Here is a 17,590-nt window from a genome sequence, read left to right as displayed (position 1 = left end):
CTTGTTTAGTCCACATGGGGGAGCACTACACCTTAACATATTTCACACTGCGTATGTAAAAATAAAACCGTACTCAACCAAGCTTCCGGACCTCAAGGTTGTCTAGTTCACATTACAGAGCATGTGTGTTAACTAGTGTGCTATCTACAAGCTTAATGTGATGACATTTAGACACATTAGTATCCATTAGAGTGACCATGCCTCTTCTACACACACATGCACACATGCTTGTGTGTGCGTGAGCACTAGAGAGACGACCAGGTACCTGCGTTGGGTGACTGTGCTGTTGATTACAGTGGGACTAGGAGCACATGTTACTGAAGAATGAACAGGTACAGTCTGTGACAAGGGAACAGGGGAACTTCACAGGACAAGAGGGAAAAAGAACAAGAAAATAAAAAGGGGGAAAGAGAAAGAGAGAGAGAAATCAGAAATAAGTAAAATGGGATTTGACTAGAAGATTTGCCCAAATGATGGAACGGCACATATAAACGGGTGACAATCAATAACAAAGTAATTCAATAACTACCTGGTAAGACTAATTCCTGTCAAGTAATGCTTATGATCACAACAGAGTGAAGGGCCATTTATAAAACAAGTCTTAGGATAATTATACTGTTAAGAAAGCCATGAAGTCACAGTAATGTGAATATAAAAGTACACAATCTTTGAATAATACAAATCTGGCCATTAGCAGATCTTAAAATTAAGTAAATATAACCTCAGATGAACAGAATATGACATATTACGCTGTCATTATTTAGTTTTTTTTTTAAATAAAGAGAAAATGAAAATCCATGTGTAAATACTAAGTACATCTTTACTGCTTCCACAGGCTTTAAGAGGCTAAGTAGCAACCAGGTGCTGCAAACAAATGCCCTCGATAAATCGATAATTAGAAAGTGTGACCATGTCTATAAAAGCTTTTAGCATTAAAAAGTTGCCATGAGAAAGCCTCTTCTTTTTAAAAAAAATAAAATTAAAATAAAAAAAGAACATGGCATTACAGCTTAGGTTTACAAAGTTGCATCTGAACATACCACAAGACTTCTGGAACATGTCCTTTGAACAGATTGGACCAAAATGGAGATGTTTGGCCATAAAACCCAGTGCCAAGCACAGTGGTGGACAGGTGATTATTTGGGCTTGTTTTGCAGTCACAGGACTTGAGCAACTTGCAGTCATTAAGCTGACCATGAACTGCTCTGCATACCAAATTATCCTCAAGTCAAATGTGAGGCCATTTGTCTGACAGCTAAAGCTTGGCTGAAATTGGGTCAGGCAACAGGATAGGGATCCCAAGCACACCAGCAGATCTACAACGGAATGGCTGGAAAAAAACAAAATCAAGGTGTTCCAATGGCCAAGTCAAAGTCCCGACCTCAACTTTTTTAAAGTGCTGTGGCAGGACCTTAAGAGAGCTGTGCATAAACCTGTGCAAAAAACATCCGGAAACATCAATGAAGCACTGTTGTAAAGAAGAGTGGTCCAATAATTCTCCATAACAATGTGAAACACTGAGTCATACAGAACATGAATACTTAAAGTTATTGGAGCTAAAGATTTTGCTATCTACAATGTATTGCTATTTGTATTTACAAGCTAATAAATCATAGGATGTACTTAGTTTTTCCTCACATGGTTTCTCACATGGTATATTTTATTCTTTATCTTTTATTCGTGCTGTTCATCTGTTTTAACCTAATTTGAAAACCTGACAAGGACAAGATTAATGTTGCTTTGACTCTGTTTTTGCAAACTACTGCATAAAAAATGTCTTCAAGAATCGCAATATGATCTCAGAACCTTACATGACGGACACACAGGCTTGTTGAGAGGCATAAAAGAAAGTGTGTGTGCTCAAGTTTGTCTTCTTACGTAGCAGCAATGACAACTTCGTCTGATGTGATGGGCTGGGTACGGTAGCGGTCCCCACCTCTTCTCAGTCTGCGTGCTAAAGCAGCATTTTTGTTTTGTGCCTTTAAAGCTGCGCCATCCACACTTTTCTCCAGCTCCTAAAGCAAAGAAAAACTTCCACATGAAAAAATGAAAGAGAAATACCTTCCCATTGCTCATACAAACATACACCATCACTGCAAATTTTTTATGCAGCTGGAAGTCTGAGTAGTGCTGCAAAAATCTGTGCATACTTCTGAGCATACCAACACACACATTCACACACATACCCTGAAGAGAGAGCGTTTGGCAGCAACACTCATCTTTGCTTTTTCGTCCAACTTCTCCTCATCCACTGGGAAAAGAAAGAGAATGACCAAGGAAGAAAAAAAAAAAAAAAAAAAAAGAGAGAAAGTTGGAAGGAATATTCGTGAGAACAGCCTTTTCAAAGCAAATACCTCACAGAAGCAATACAAAAAGTGCAGCACACATGTCGAAAAGATTTCAACGCATTCTTGCTTTCCACTCTCGAACCAATTACAGGCAAATTATTTTTGTTGTCAACAAGTAGAGCCCTTCTAATTAGGTCACTGGCCACAACCAGCTGCATGGAGGCTGCAGGCTACTGCAACTTAATTTGGACAAGATCTCTGGCCAACAGGTGGGACGATACTGTAGTTCTGACATCATCTGTAAAGAATGGTTATCTGACACAGCCTTAAGCTATGGGAAGGAACATTTGTTCAGCTTTAGCTAGGAGAGCTTGTCTGCTGCGAATAAATTGCAGATTTATATTCTAATATTCATCTCTTTATTCTAGAACTGATAAGATTAGTAAAGATTTAAAAACACTAAAACTACAAATTATCACACTTTTGTTGGAAGATTGGAATTTTGAAAACTCTAGGTCAATACTGACCATTTTTAGAATTGAGTCAGATGTTGACAATACCTAGTTTGACCCTACTGCTGTTTGACATCTATCAAAGCTCTTTTGCTTTCTTGTCTGTCTCTCAATCACAGTATCAGCATTTAAAATGATTGTGGTTTATTTCAGGCTTGAGCTTCTCATAACTAAAGAACAGCTGTAAGTCTCTAAATATGCAGGTACAAAATCATGATGCTGGGAGTGCCATTAATTTGCACATAGATTTGAAGTACAAGCACACTTCTTGACTTTCCACGGCCTGTTATTGGGCTTCGTTGTTACGCCTGAACATATCCCACCCCGTTTGCGCCCACTGTTAACAAGTATTAAGAATGAATTTTAAGATGTAATTAGGAACTGCTGTGCAAATAGAGAGTGAAGGAAAAAAAAAGAACAGCAGTTTCAGTAAAAACAACAGTAAATTACCTTCATTGATTTGTGGTTCTGGGATTGGGCAACACCTGTGAAAGCAGAAACACAATCTTAGGAATCAAACCCATAAGGTAAAATAGACTAGAAGTAGCAAGCGCATAATCAATAAGCAAAAAGAAGATCGAAACCTGGACAACAACAGTGTAAGTGGTGAAGTGAGCAATCAGCAAGCTTTATACTGACAGAGAGGGAAAGCGGGCGAAAGGTAGATTAAAAGCATGAGCAATAGATGTTAAGCAAATCACATTAAAGAAGAATTCAGGAGTACCACTGGAGTACCATGATGACTATTTTACTTTACAAAAAGCACTAAACTGTCATGTAAAAGAAAATGTTATAATGATCAGTGCATGTGTATTTGATTTAATTCACTAACGTGTGTGCCTAGTGTTGCATTTAAGAAGAATATTATTACTAATAATAAAGGGGTTGGGGGTTGGGGGGGGATCAGTCTAATATTTTCTGGACACACCCAAACCACTCAATAAAATTCAAGCAATGTACAAACCAAATTTTGTGCAACATTCTTTTTTGCTCATGCATGATCAGTTCTTTCATCGACTCTACCTATCAGGCTCCTGCCTCTCGGCTGACGTGATTGGCTGAGTTCTAAACCTCTCAGAAGTCTTTCTAGTCTCTTTCTCATGGGGCAATATGTATCGCAGAGGGCGACGGGAAGCTCTTCCACCACCTCGCTCGCTTCTCCAGGGCACTTCAGTAGACGCAGGAAAGTGCTCTATCCTACTGCAAATAGGATGAAGTAAGCAAAGAGCCATATTGGAAAACGGGCAGGCAAGAATCAAATCAGTGCTGCTTTAAGATGTCCAGAAAAGGCTCAAAGGTTACCAGACAGAGGGTAAATGATTAATACGACACTCATTTTTCTGGCTCCAGGAGAAAAAAAAAAAATAAATGCCTCAAGCGATACTGCAAGACTGCAAAGAGTTGTTATTGACAGACTAATAAAGATACCATCAATGGTTAGAATGACTGCAGTTAGAATAATAGGCAGTTAAATTCAGAATTATTGGAGTCTCTTCTTTCTTAATCAAAGCCATTTAAGGTTTAGTCAAGGTTAGTCCTGGAAGGATAAAATGCATGATAAGGAATCACATACTGTTCAGGTTTTTTGGTACTTGTTGCACTCTCAAGGTAGGAATGCCGCAACTGAGCCACAGAGACTCTCATGTCCACTGGAGAGTGGTCTGTGGTGGCCCTGGTCTCCTGAGGAACAACCTCTCTTCTGTGAATGACTTCCTGGTTAGCATTTGCAAGAGTGGCTTGGGGTTTTCCAGAGTCTGACATGTACTGACTAATTTGCTTGGTTGGATCTGCGGCTGATCTATTACTTGACACTACAGTAGAGCCTTGGGCGCCTGATGGCAGATAGCTGGTTCCATGTTGGTTATACCAGCCATTGGGTTCTCTCTCCTGGGCTTGCCTGGCTCTTGCAAACATTTCTTCAGTTGCTTGAAGTCGAGATACATGTTCAGTATACTCCTCCCTCCTTGACCATCGCCCCTGCCTTGCTCTTGGCTCTCCTACCAGGATTTCCTCTTTGTTTGGTGCAGCATGGTGGTGTGGGGTCAGATCTGTATTATTAGATCTTCCATGGTGGATGTCGTCGACACTTCTCTCTCTCCGTCTGACCTCAGATGGCAAAACTGCTTTCCCGATCCCCAAGATCCCATCTGCAAATGCCTGACTATCGGTTTTCTCCCTTTGCACTTCAGCTTCTTGCCAAACTTGAGGGCAAGCAAGCTCAGTGCCAGTGGAAAGATAGCCATGACATCTATGGTCCTGATGCTCAAAATGCCCAGTACGGGAATGGTGCAGACGAGATGAACTGTATGGAAAGTGGGATTTTGGATGATTATGACTGTGGTACACAGGGAATTCTGATCCAGAACCAAGTTCTGCACGCCGGTCTGACGGCTCATCACGAGCCAGTCTCTCCCTGACTCTGATTCTTCAGAAGGAGAAACAAAAGAGTTAAGTTAGGGAATGAAGGAATTGAAAGAAAAGACTGCACAAGTTAGGCAGTGATGAATTCTTGTTGCCCTTCTTGTCATCTAAATTGTATTATATGTATTAAGACTTAGCTGCATTTGGATGTAGTTAAACGGTTACGCTGATAATCTATGGGAAAACATTTAGACACTAATATGATATCAAGAGTTCATCATCCTTGTGGCAGCAGTAACGAGAAACATGTGCTAGAGCTGAAATAATCCCCAGATGTACTGTAATGAATACTTGAAGATGAAATAGTAAATGTGGATTTACTGACAACTGGCAGCAGTAAAGCCAGAATTTTGTAGTCTATTCATTGCGTATAACTCATTTTGAGTATCGTACACCTAAACTGTGTTTTACAGAAGAGTTTCAGGTTTGTCTAATGGGCTGGACATTAACCAACACTATTTTGCATAAATGAATCATTCTATACTAAACTTTGCATTAATGTTTGATTATTAAGCTTTTATGTTAAGGAGAACACTCCAAAACAAAGTAATCCCCAAAAGTGGTGAAACAGATGGCAAAACACTTTTACACAATTTTGTACCCTAAATCATAATTTTACAATGCATGGAAAAAATGTGAAAAATTCCTTTTCGGTGTGCTGCTTTAATATTATTATTTTTTGCATCACTGGACTTGGAACCCTGCAAACGCCCAATATTTAGTTTGTCTCTATGAGCACGACACCTTTCATCCTACCACAACATTCCTCCATCTGTTTGCAACCATCAAAGCTAAAAACTTCAACTCAACCAGGTTGTATAATATTGTCCAGAGAGAAGTCGTTGGCTCTGCCAGTATCAGACTTCAACTGCTTGTACTTTTACACTCTCAAAGTTAATAAAAGCTGCCTTTTCTCTTTTAAGCATAAGGTAATGCCCATCTGCAGGAGTTGATTATTTACAGTCACACATGGACTGGAACCATAAATTCTCTTTTGTACAGTTTTGCTCAACGGGGCAAATATGCATGATTTTTACCTCCTCAATGCCTTTAAACTGATATCACAATTAACTGCCTTAAAAGCCATTTCAAAATTCATATAATAAATTCAAAATCTAGGATGGGAAACTGATCAGGAGAACCTGCTCAGACTTACATAATCATTAATAAGCTTGACAAAGTGGCACTAAATATACCACAGGACTCTCAAAAGAGAACCATAAACCAATTAGGAGTCTTGTTACAAACAGATGAGACCAAAGAAAATGGAGCTATTTTAGATACAGAAGAAAAATCTTTTTCTTAAAGAATACTTTATAGAGCTTTTCTGACATATTGCATCTAAAAAGAGAGGAGTCTGCACCAATGACTGTACTTGACTGTTGAAATACATTGTGAACCTTTCACCCTGCTTGCTTTTTGGGATTGGCTAAAACAGCATTTAAATAAAATACGAGTACCTCTAAAACCATGCTTGCTGGACTAATGGATAAAAACCAGGAACACAATTTGTCTATGAAATGAGCATTGGATCTTAAAATTGATCAAGTTGACTTCTGCAGATTTTAAACATCTCTTATAAACCAGGTAAACAAAAAAGTTATTCAACTGACATACAAAACAGCTCGAACACAATACATATGGTTATATCAAAGAACCACAATGACACTGAAATTCTAGGAAACAACGATCAATTAATACTTGTTTGATTAACTGGTGTATTAGGAAAATTAGTGCTAAAAATAATTTACACACTAAATGATACAAAAAAAGCCAACAATACAGGGGTCTGATGGAAAAACTTATGTCAGGTATGGCGATGGTTAAAGCAATTAGAGGCCCAGTTAAAATGTTTTCAATCCAAACCCTTCTCGTAGAGCTTACTTGCTAGTTTCAAGTGACTGAATATGTATGCAAATATTACATAATACTGAAAATAATAACTATTATCATCATCATCACCACCACCATTTAACAATATGCAAATAATTTTATAGGTGGATAAGGCATTTGTCTGTCCTTTACTAACTTCCTTGGTTTATTCTGAGACTAACTTTTTATTTGTAATGCTATGAACCTACCAAGGTAGGTTTATAGGTGAACATTGGTAGATCTAAGAGAAGGGCCTAAAATCTTTTAAACCGGGTCGCTCTTGTTAAAAGCAGTGGAAATTAATGTAGGCGTATCTGACACACCCAATCCACCCAAATGGGCGGTACCTGGAGGGCCAGTTGATTGGGGAAATGGTGTCCCCTTCTGAATCAGTCTGGAGTGACCATTGACTATAGGAGCTACAGTAAATGTAAAAAAAAAAAAAAAAAAAAGTGAATGAGCTACTCAGTGCAATGAAGAGCCATTGAACTCCACATTCTAATGCATACAAGATGTTCATGACTTTTTAAAGCAAAATGCAATACGCAAAAGCACAAAAATCTGTGTGTAGATTAATATGGTCAAAGCTCATATACACTTGTAGCATAAAATACTGATTCAACATAAAAGCACAGATTGTCTCATACAGATGTTTAGCTTTAGCCAAGTTGTTTCACTTAAGCCAAATCCAGCACCCAATATTGTGTTTATGCATCTGAATTTTTAACAGAAATAATGATAATTCCATTCAATGACAAGGATATGATGTAAGCAGAAAATGTCTCTCTCACAGCAACCAACCCTTCAGCAATGTCAGTAATACGACACTAACATGACAACATGGGATAAGAAGCCCTGCCGAGTTATGAAATCCGACCCAATGCTGTTGTGAATGTTTTAAGGTCACGTCCGAAACTTCACCCAAATGAATCACAGCATAGGAGCGATGACTTAACTGCAGCAGGGATCAAAACATGTTGCCTCAAAAATAAAAATAAAAAAAAGGAGTAAGAAACAAAAGGAGGATTTTTAAAGTGAATAAAATCCTACGGTGATTGAAAAAGCCAACATGAAAGTTGAAATATAGAAAAACGTGTACAAAATCAATTTCAATATTCATTTTAAAATCAGTCTATATCCAGGATCCCAGTTCACTAAACGAAAATGCATTTATTTGAATATTCCAAAAACAAAAATACAAATGCATAAGCTTTACTTATAAGGGGATTAACTTGTAAACACTACAAAAAGGATTTTAAAATTAGGAAAAAAATAAAAGTGTTAAAGTTTTATAGAATATATTTATAAATCAAAGTTTACCACTGTTTACTACTCATGTTACTGAACTTGTACTGAGCTGCGTTTACTTTTCCAGCCTTTTGTTGCCCCGTCCCTACATTTTAGAGATATGTTGCAATCATCAAAAAAAAAGAAAAGAAAAATTGCTTAATTTTTTTCAACATTTTCTACCTTCATCATGAATAAAAATATGGGTTTCTATTATTTGCAAATCGTTGCATTCTGTTTTTATTTACATTTTTCAAATAATTTTAAAAGTGACAATACAGACATCTGATTGCATAGGCTTGGTGAGGTGCTGACTGTATCAATGCTGTACACGCTAAACCAAACACAAAAAAAATGGTGTTTTTAACTATACTATTATTTCTATTACTTTTCATATCTCCAGGTACGTATACAGATCAATTTCAATGTGCGATTTAATGAAAAGCAATTCGATACCAACTCACTTAAAGCTTTGCCTCATCTCTAAAATAAGCATAAGCAATGTACATCGCTCTGGATAAGGGCGTCTGCTAAATGCCATACTGCAGGTACAGTACAGTAGGACAGTTCCTTGATCTATTGAACATGAATATGAGAAACAAAAATATGAGAAACAAAAAGGCATCCATTGGCTAGCTAAAACATTACCTCCTTTCAAAAACTCTTTTTACTTCAAAATATCCACTATCCAATCTTACTATTAGAAAAGCTGTTGAGTTCATGATAATCCTAATGATGGTAATGCATCAATACTAGCAAAGTTTGGAACAATACCATTGAAGAATGTACTGAAATCTTTGTGCATTCAATATTTAAATCAAAACAGATTGGATTCAATTATTTGATATTTTCATGATCCCTCACTCAAGATCCAAAATTCTGTCCACTGAAAATTGGCAGTATAAACCATATCCATTAAAGGAAAAATAAATAGTGAAAACTGAAATGCCAAAGAAAAACAACTAAAAAACAAATGATGAATGACAGTGCTCTGCTTACCCTTGCTTGCTGTGGAAATTCTGGTCACTAAGTAAATCCTCAGGTGAAGCCACTTGCTTTGCAGGTCGGCTTGCCTTGGGAGAGCCGGTCACCCCGTGTTCCCTTAAGATTCTGGCCTCCCCTGAAGTGTCTATGTAAGGGGCAGATTGGTCTGAAGCTACTCCTTCTCCATATATTCTTCCTTGATCATGGGCCCTTTTCTGGTTTTCCAGATTCATCCTCTTCTCATGTTCAGAGAACATCTCAGCCTGCTCCTTGCTGTACTCCTGCTCCATGTTGGCCTGAGCAGTGATTCTACCTGTTTGAACATTCACGGTGTTGGCATTATGTTCCACCTCATCTTTTCCCTCCACCTGCCCCCTGTACTGGCGCTCAGACCCCTCAGGGTCCCGTCGCATTCTTGAGTGCTGGCTGGCATGGTCAGTGTCAATATCTTCATCCAGTAAAATGCGGTAACGCTCACAGAGCTGGCGTCTGCGTTCAGCCTTGTAGCGGGCGATGCGCTCAGCTTTAGATTCCTGCTCGGCTGTTACAGCAGAGCCGGGGTTGCAGCTGGGCTCAGTTTTGGCTACGTGCGTATCCATTCGGCTTTGGTGCAGTGACACACTCTCAGAGCTGTAAGGGGCTGACAGACCAGACTCATCTTTGCTAAAGTGCTGAACAGGAACTAAATGACAAAGTGAATTACAGAATGGTATTAACCTCATTTTAAACATCGAAACAGGATGAACACAAGGGTTATTATGAACTATTTTATTTAAGCTTGCACATTACAAATGTTCTGGGTTGCCAGGTCTGCCTTCTAAAAAACTAGCTCAAGCATAATAACACCAAATTGACCCACCAAAAATCTGTAATAATGTATAATATATTAAAACAATAACAAAGTAACACCTAGTCATTTTCATACTTTTTGTTTTGGGAGCCTGGGCCATTTGCTCCACGAATTCAGTAAATTTTTTGAAGTGTGAAATCTGTTTTCAAGCCCAGGAGCTGTCCAAAGATCTAATCTCAAAGAACATAACCTTGCATTTGCTTCAGTTGAATGGCAAGTTGCATGCTGAATACAGCGATTGGTTCACCATATAATGTTACTTGCTGTACTATTTCCAGTTTCATGGAGAAAGGGTTTTTATGGTCAGTTTAAAAAAATAATAATAATAAATAAATAAATAAAGATGTATGCATTGAAGTGCAAACAGACACAATGCTTGCATTATAAAATAAATATGTGAGTAGCATATTTGTGGTAGGAGTTCTTACACTGAGAACACCATAAACTTTCCACAATAGCCTCCATAGGTAAATATTCCAGCTACAAAAATGCTCACTTGTTTGCATGTGTACAAGTAATCTTGCCCAATGACATGCCATGCATCCAAAAATGAATTGGCTTGAGCACAATAGAATCCAATGGGATTGTACAATTCATTTACCATTTAGAAAACACTGCATTTAAAAAAAAAAAAAAAAAAGGAAAGGGAATATACAATGTCAAAATAACAAACCTGGCAACCCTTATATTGATTAAAGTTGTTTTTGATAATCACTACAATTGCATAATCTTTTTTAAAACCTTTAATACAATGGACGTTTTGTACCTGGGCATGGTTCACACAAGTCTGTGGCACGAGTGTATCTGGGAGTGTCCTCCTCCAAAAGCCGATTGGTCACCAGACCAGCGCTTACTGAAAACTGAAGGTCATTGTCAATTCCTTCCAGCCGGCGTGCAATTCGCTCTTTCCTAAAAGGAGTAGGAGAGATGGATATAACAGCTCTTTGGCATGAAACGACAGTCGTGCAAATACAGACAGGCTTGCAATATAAATCTTTGTAGCCCTCTAAATTTATTAACATGAGCACCATGTCCATAAACACAGGCTCATTGGAATAACAGTTAATTAAAATCTCTCACCTGTTCATGTCCCAGCAGTCACTTTGACTATTACTGACACGCTCAAAACGTTTCCTTAACTCCGAGACTATAAAGAAAAAGAAATATTATCTTTGTAAAACGGAACACACAGATATAGATGAAGTAACAGATACTATGAATACACAGATCAGAAAAAAATAAACAAGAATACAGAACCATACCCGAGTTTAAGGATAAAATGAAATTCCTTTAATGACCTTTTATTCAAGTTGGGACTAGCTCGAAATCTCAACAAGGAAAACATTTTTGTTTAGTTCAGTTATGAAACAAATAATTTACCTTCAGAGTAAATCAGCCTGAGACTAAAAGAAACATTCTGAATACAGAATCTTCCAAAAGCTCAGACTTTCCTGGCCTTTACACTCACAGCTGCTGAAATAAAGCTACAAGAGTGCCAAACCTTTCTACCAAACAAATGCTTCATTTAATAGATTTAAGGCAGCAAAATGTGTTTCAAATGGAATCACTTGGTTAAAGTGTGGCAAATGTTGTGTTTAAGCTGTAACCAGAGTGCATCCAGGCAAGGAAAAAGGCTTCATATTATTTTCTAGACTCTGACATGGGACTAAACCCATGCTTCAGTAAGGTACATGATCCCATCTAAAACATGGGCTACATGCCTAACCATAGATAATGTAATTAACAACAGAACTAAAAGGATTAAAGCATATGATTCAGTACAACAGTCTAGGCTTGTCAGTCCAACACTTACTGCATTTCATCCGTTTAATCATCAGCAATTTAGATTTAGCTTGAAAGCACATTTTCTCAATTGTAAACTAAACAGCAACACATTCAATCATGACTTCAGTCCTTACCTGATGGTGCGCTTGTGACAATTCACCCAAATTCTGTTCTATGGTTATTAAACATACATGCTTTAGACTTGCCTAACACAATATGCCTGTGCAGAACAACAGATGGCTCCCAGCCAACCAAAAATAGACCATCATCCTACATGAAGCTCAACCCCCAACCCTGCCCCAACCTTGTGTCCAACAAACTCTGGATACATACTGAAAGACTTGGTTGTGATACTGTTTCCATGGACCTTGAGTGGTAGAGCTCAGAAACAAAAAGGTACTAAACTGTTCTTTCGATTGTCATTGGGAAAGAACCATAGGTAAAAGATATGAAAAATTATTTGAGGTAAATAACTGGACCTTTAGGACCACCATCAAGCTTTACCCATTGGTGACACCACCCCAGTAACAAGGAAAAGTATGTCTGGTATCTTCATTTATAAGTGCATTTTCAAAAATTACAACCAGTTGGATCATACAGTAATGAATAATAAAAAAATCAAACATGGCTTATTTCACGCTTTCAAAACTGTAATTATGCCTTTGTGTAGAGATACCTTTGGGTAGAGAGACAATATGATTGACATCGACAGCTTTTGTGGTCTGGGCAATGTCGTCTTTAACCTCGGATGAGAACTGTTTATGAAGGCTGCAATGACAGAAACAGGAGAAGAAAAAAAAAAGAGAATAAACTGTTTAAGCTAAAAGTCACACATGCTAACAGAAATACAAGGCAGCAAAAACTGAATGTCAGCACAAAATTTGAACTGGATAAAAAATAAAAATTAAAAAACCATTGTTGTAGTTTTACTGCAAAAATCAGCACAACCATGACCTGGCAGAAAAGGTACATTTCAGATCTGAGCACTATGGAATTCTACATCACAGCTAGCAAGAGTGCAATTTCTCCAACTACTATAAGCACCACAGTGACAGCAAATGAGGTCACAGGCATGCTGCAATGTTCAGGATTGGACAGGGATAAAAAAAAAAAAAAAAAATATATATATATATATATATATATATATATATATATATATATATATATATATATATATATATAAATAAACAAACAAAAAAACAAGAACTATTTACAAGAGCAAAAGGTATTATATCCTGCATATGAGCTTACAATTATGTCCAAAAACATTTTCAAGTAAATGTGAAAAACACAAGAAAGCTTGGCTAGAGGTTACAAAGGTAATTATGAGAATGCATTTCTTTTAGTTTAATCTCTTACTATCAGATTATCTTTGTTTATCTTAGCCATGTTATACAAAAAAAAAAAAAAAAAGACAACATGGCAATTTTGGTAATGCTGAACAAGGAGTTTTACATGATCAAAGCATTTATCAGGATTAGCAGAAAGGACAAAAGGTAATCCAAGGCATTTATCTGATCTAGCAGAGTCTTAGCCACATCAATACTATGAAACAAGAGTGAATCAATAACTAATTATTTTTTACTGATGATTGCACAAATGTTCAAAATGCATCCTAATATTAGAAATTTAAATAGAATTATTATAGTAGAATAATTACATGGTTTAGAGCCTTAAAACCTTGGAAGATGCAGATATACAGTACTAAAAAACAGCTCTATTGTTAAATATTTTATGTTCTTTGTTGGTTCTTTGGTGTGACAACACAAAAAATAGCATCTTCTTAGATTATTACCAAAATAAGCCAATCAGAGTAATCATGTTTTTTATAAAAAAGAGCAATCATGTTTGTTATAGACTGATTAGGGAAACTGAGGTAACCCAGTGCCCTCATATTTCTGTGCTAGAGGCATAACTTTCAAATGCTACTAATACTCTAAACTATGCTAGAATAAAGAATTTGTTTATTCAATATTAATCTTTTAAATAAAATAAGTTCAAATACACTATATGGACAAAAGTTTGTGGACACCTGACCATAAGTTTGCATGTACTTTTTGAACATCTCATTCCACATTTAGTCTCCACTTGCTGTAATAACCTCCACTCTTCTGAGATGATGTTCCAATAGATTTCCTTGTGTGGTTGAGATTTCAAATCACACCCACAAGATCTTCCATTTAAACCAATGAAAAGCATGTCTTCATAGAGCTTGCTGTGTCTTGAAGTCTCCTGGTTCAAGGTAAAGTGAAGGTAAAACTTTGTTCTACTGCAACCAAAAGACATCCTATACAACTGTGTGCCTCCAACTTTATGGTAACAGTTTTTGGATGAACCACAAGGCTGGAAAATTCAACAGTTTCCCAAACTTGTTTACAAATTAGCATTTTAAAGCAATAAACATTTACCTAAATGCCCTTTGCTGTAGTTTGGGTCTGGAAACTTTGGTGATGGCCTCCCCTGTGATGCCTGTTGAGAAGAATAAAAAAAAAGGACCGTTTTTATTTAAAACAATACTGAAAGGACGATGACGGAGATGTTAAGTGAAAGCATATTTAACAACTAAATCAATCCACTAAAACAAAAAACAACCAGAACCAGGCAGAGAATGCTGTGACCCCATTCCTTAGACATATTGCAGACAGTTTTCACCTCATAAACACATGAAATACATAATGGTTCTATTTATTCTAGGAAATAGCAAATGTTGACAACAACAAAACAAAGAATTGCCCAACAAACAAGAATAATTCAATATCTGTACATAGCAAAACCCACATGTTTAGGAAAAGGCTGTAGCAAGAAGTCTATTGCTGTTCATGGGGACCTTAATAACTTTCACTATCCTTAAAATGGGGTTGCAGTAAACCAATCAACATTAGCTAAGATTATATTCCCCGTGCTTGATAGATTTTTATGATGACGTTTTTTACTTCCACATGAATGTTTTGTGTAGTTCTGTGCAATATAAAAAAAAAAATTCAGATTTAAATGGGGTTTGTTTAGAAAAATAGCAGGTATATAGTCTGGGTTTCTAGATGGAGTTTTGTGGCATCATTATAGGTGTTCTCAGTGTACCTCTTTCCTCTAAACCCTCAAAAAAGCATGTCAGTAGTTGGACTGGTTTACCGTAACTTGACCCTCGGCATCATGTGAATGTGTTGGGGGTTGGATTGTTATTGTGATACAATAATATCCTAATATGTCTAGACTAGTATACCATCCATGGTGCATTTCCGACTCATACCAGCATTTCCTAGATCAAACCACCACAACCTTGACCAGGAGAAAACCTTAAATGAAAGATGAATGAATGTCGGTACGGTGCACGTGTACCGAATGCAATTCTTGTTTTATGTGCAGAATATAGTTTAATATATATATATAATGTATATATATATATATATATATATATATACACACACACACACATACACACACACACACACATATACATACACACACACACACACTTATATATATATATATATATATATATATATATATATAGGTTCTAACAAACTACTACATTAAAAATTCCATTTATTTAATTTTATCAAATTACTCAATTTAATCAATACAATAAAAAAGTGTATTGCATTTATTATATATATATGAATTTTTTATTTATTTTTTTAACCCAAGCATTTTATTTACATTTTTTAAAACATTGTAAACTGCTGATGTTCACAAATGCTAGTACAATAAACAAGGTTAATTAAAAAAACAACAGCCAATTTTATGTTTGGCAACCATACAGAAAATTAAAACGATCTGTGACTTAAAAATCCGAGGTACATACTGAACCGTGAATTTTACGTACCATTACACCCCTACTAATCACAAAGTACACTAGTAAGATTTTAAAATGATACTGTGGTTTAAACAAGCATTGTACATGTTTAATTTATGTTTCTACAAAGGACATGAACAATCACCCAGATGTGGTGATACAACTAAAACAATAGCAATTCTTATAAAAGCAAAAGATGAATAATATACAAGCATCACATGACCGCTACACTGTCTTAATTCCAACCAGCACCCCCACAGACACCTCCACAATTCTTATTCCAAATCTACCCTTTCATATAAAAATCTTAAGCAATGATGGGCGGGTCATTGTTACAACTCCCTCACTTGTTATAAACATCATTTGAGATGGCAGAGTAAACGAGAGCTCTGGAGCTACTCTCAGTACTCTGTTATGTTTTGGTATCGAGAGTGTTTTCACAGCTGGGAAGAGTATCCCCTAAAAACATTCCTCACTGCCTAGAAATCTCCTTTCACCTCATGAAGCACAGCACCAGCTGATCAGGCAAAAATATGTAGAGAGATAGCAATGCTAAGAGACACAAAAAAAAACACACATGGTGCAAAAAGGAAAAAAAAATAATGAAAATTAAAGTTGTCGAAAGAAAACACATTCATTGTTTAATCATATTGGCTAAAATCAAGAGCTTGGAATCACACACTCACTACTAACAGTATCACAGCTTCACACCTTAATATTGATCAAGTAACAAAACAGATAACGACAGCAAACGACACCTGGCTCATCAGGCTTGTAGCCACCAGCAATCGTAATTTCAGACACTTATTCTCTCCAAGGAGTGACTCACTGATAATAAAGATGAATAAGCATCTTTCTCAATACTTTCATCTGTAATCTTTTTCACTGTCAGCCCCAAACTGATGCACACTCATGAAATAATATGCAGTCTTATTCAAAAGATTTAACACACAATATATTTTTTATCGTTTATTAACTCATTTTATAGATTGCAAAATATGCAAATTCGATCAATAGGGGTTTGTGCGCTAAAATAAAAAAATAATTGGATCTAAATCAAATGTAACCAGAAATGGATAAAATCCGTCACTAATTAGCCTCATGTAGCATACCTTATATTAAAACTGTCCGGTTTATACTAGAAGCAAACAATAGTAGTATCCAATCATGAGCTGCTTTCTAATGAAAGTGGCAGAGCTAAGCAGCTCTGGCTGACCCTATTTCCCTAACCTATTCTGGATTACTGATCGGAAGGTTGGGAGTTTGAATCTCGGTATTCCCAAGCTGCTGATTTTTGGCCCTTGAGCAAGGCCCTTAATCCTCTGTGCTCCAGAAGCGCTGTAACATGGCTGACCCTGTGCTCTGACCTCAGCTTCCTAACATCGCTGGGATATGAGAAGAAAGAATTTCAGTGCGCTGTAAAGTACCTGTGACAAGTCTAAAGCACCTTTCTCTCTTTTAATTTATTCTTGGATTATTAAAAACACCTCACAGAGGACATGCTCCTGCACATACTGCAATAAAATGTCAAATTCTTCAAGGCTGCATGAAATTACAATGCCTTTTGCCATGCTACAACAATATCCTTATAAAATATCACCATCTGTTCTCTTGGTGTGGGACTTGGACATGATTTTGTGAACATAGATCTAGTATCCTGGCTACAAACAAGGACAAGCAATGGCATGAAATTTTCAGTCGCATATTCAACGGAGAAGTAATATTTACAAGTTGTGCTTCAAGATCAATACTCAGATCTCCCTATTCAATTTTAGAATCTGCCACCCAAAAATCAGAT

General features: G+C 36.8%; 1 protein-coding gene across 4 annotated transcripts in view; it reads right to left on the bottom strand.

Annotated features, from left to right (window-relative positions):
* The window catches only part of svila (supervillin a), a 46,221-nt gene that overhangs the window by 25,866 nt on the left and 2,765 nt on the right, over positions 1 to 17,590 (bottom strand). For 2 of the 4 annotated variants that reach the window (XM_046853461.1, XM_046853462.1), the window contains exons 2-13: positions 14,408 to 14,468; positions 12,676 to 12,767; positions 11,295 to 11,361; positions 10,981 to 11,123; positions 9,380 to 10,046; positions 7,441 to 7,512; positions 4,374 to 5,225; positions 3,824 to 4,000; positions 3,251 to 3,285; positions 2,187 to 2,251; positions 1,879 to 2,015; positions 266 to 361 (exon numbers count right to left, since the gene is read on the bottom strand). In XM_046853461.1, coding sequence (XP_046709417.1) covers positions 266 to 361; positions 1,879 to 2,015; positions 2,187 to 2,251; positions 3,251 to 3,285; positions 3,824 to 4,000; positions 4,374 to 5,225; positions 7,441 to 7,512; positions 9,380 to 10,046; positions 10,981 to 11,123; positions 11,295 to 11,361; positions 12,676 to 12,767; positions 14,408 to 14,468 — 2,464 coding nt within the window. The remainder of the gene's footprint in view (positions 1 to 265; positions 362 to 1,878; positions 2,016 to 2,186; positions 2,252 to 3,250; positions 3,286 to 3,823; positions 4,001 to 4,373; positions 5,226 to 7,440; positions 7,513 to 9,379; positions 10,047 to 10,980; positions 11,124 to 11,294; positions 11,362 to 12,675; positions 12,768 to 14,407; positions 14,469 to 17,590) is intronic. The other 2 variants (XM_046853463.1, XM_046853464.1) reach the window with 2 other exon arrangements.

This window comes from Silurus meridionalis, chromosome 7, assembly GCF_014805685.1.
Source record: "Silurus meridionalis isolate SWU-2019-XX chromosome 7, ASM1480568v1, whole genome shotgun sequence".
Lineage (NCBI taxonomy): Eukaryota > Metazoa > Chordata > Actinopteri > Siluriformes > Siluridae > Silurus > Silurus meridionalis.
The sequence above is the reverse complement of the archived record's forward strand: the minus strand, read 5'-3'. Positions and strand labels throughout refer to the sequence as shown.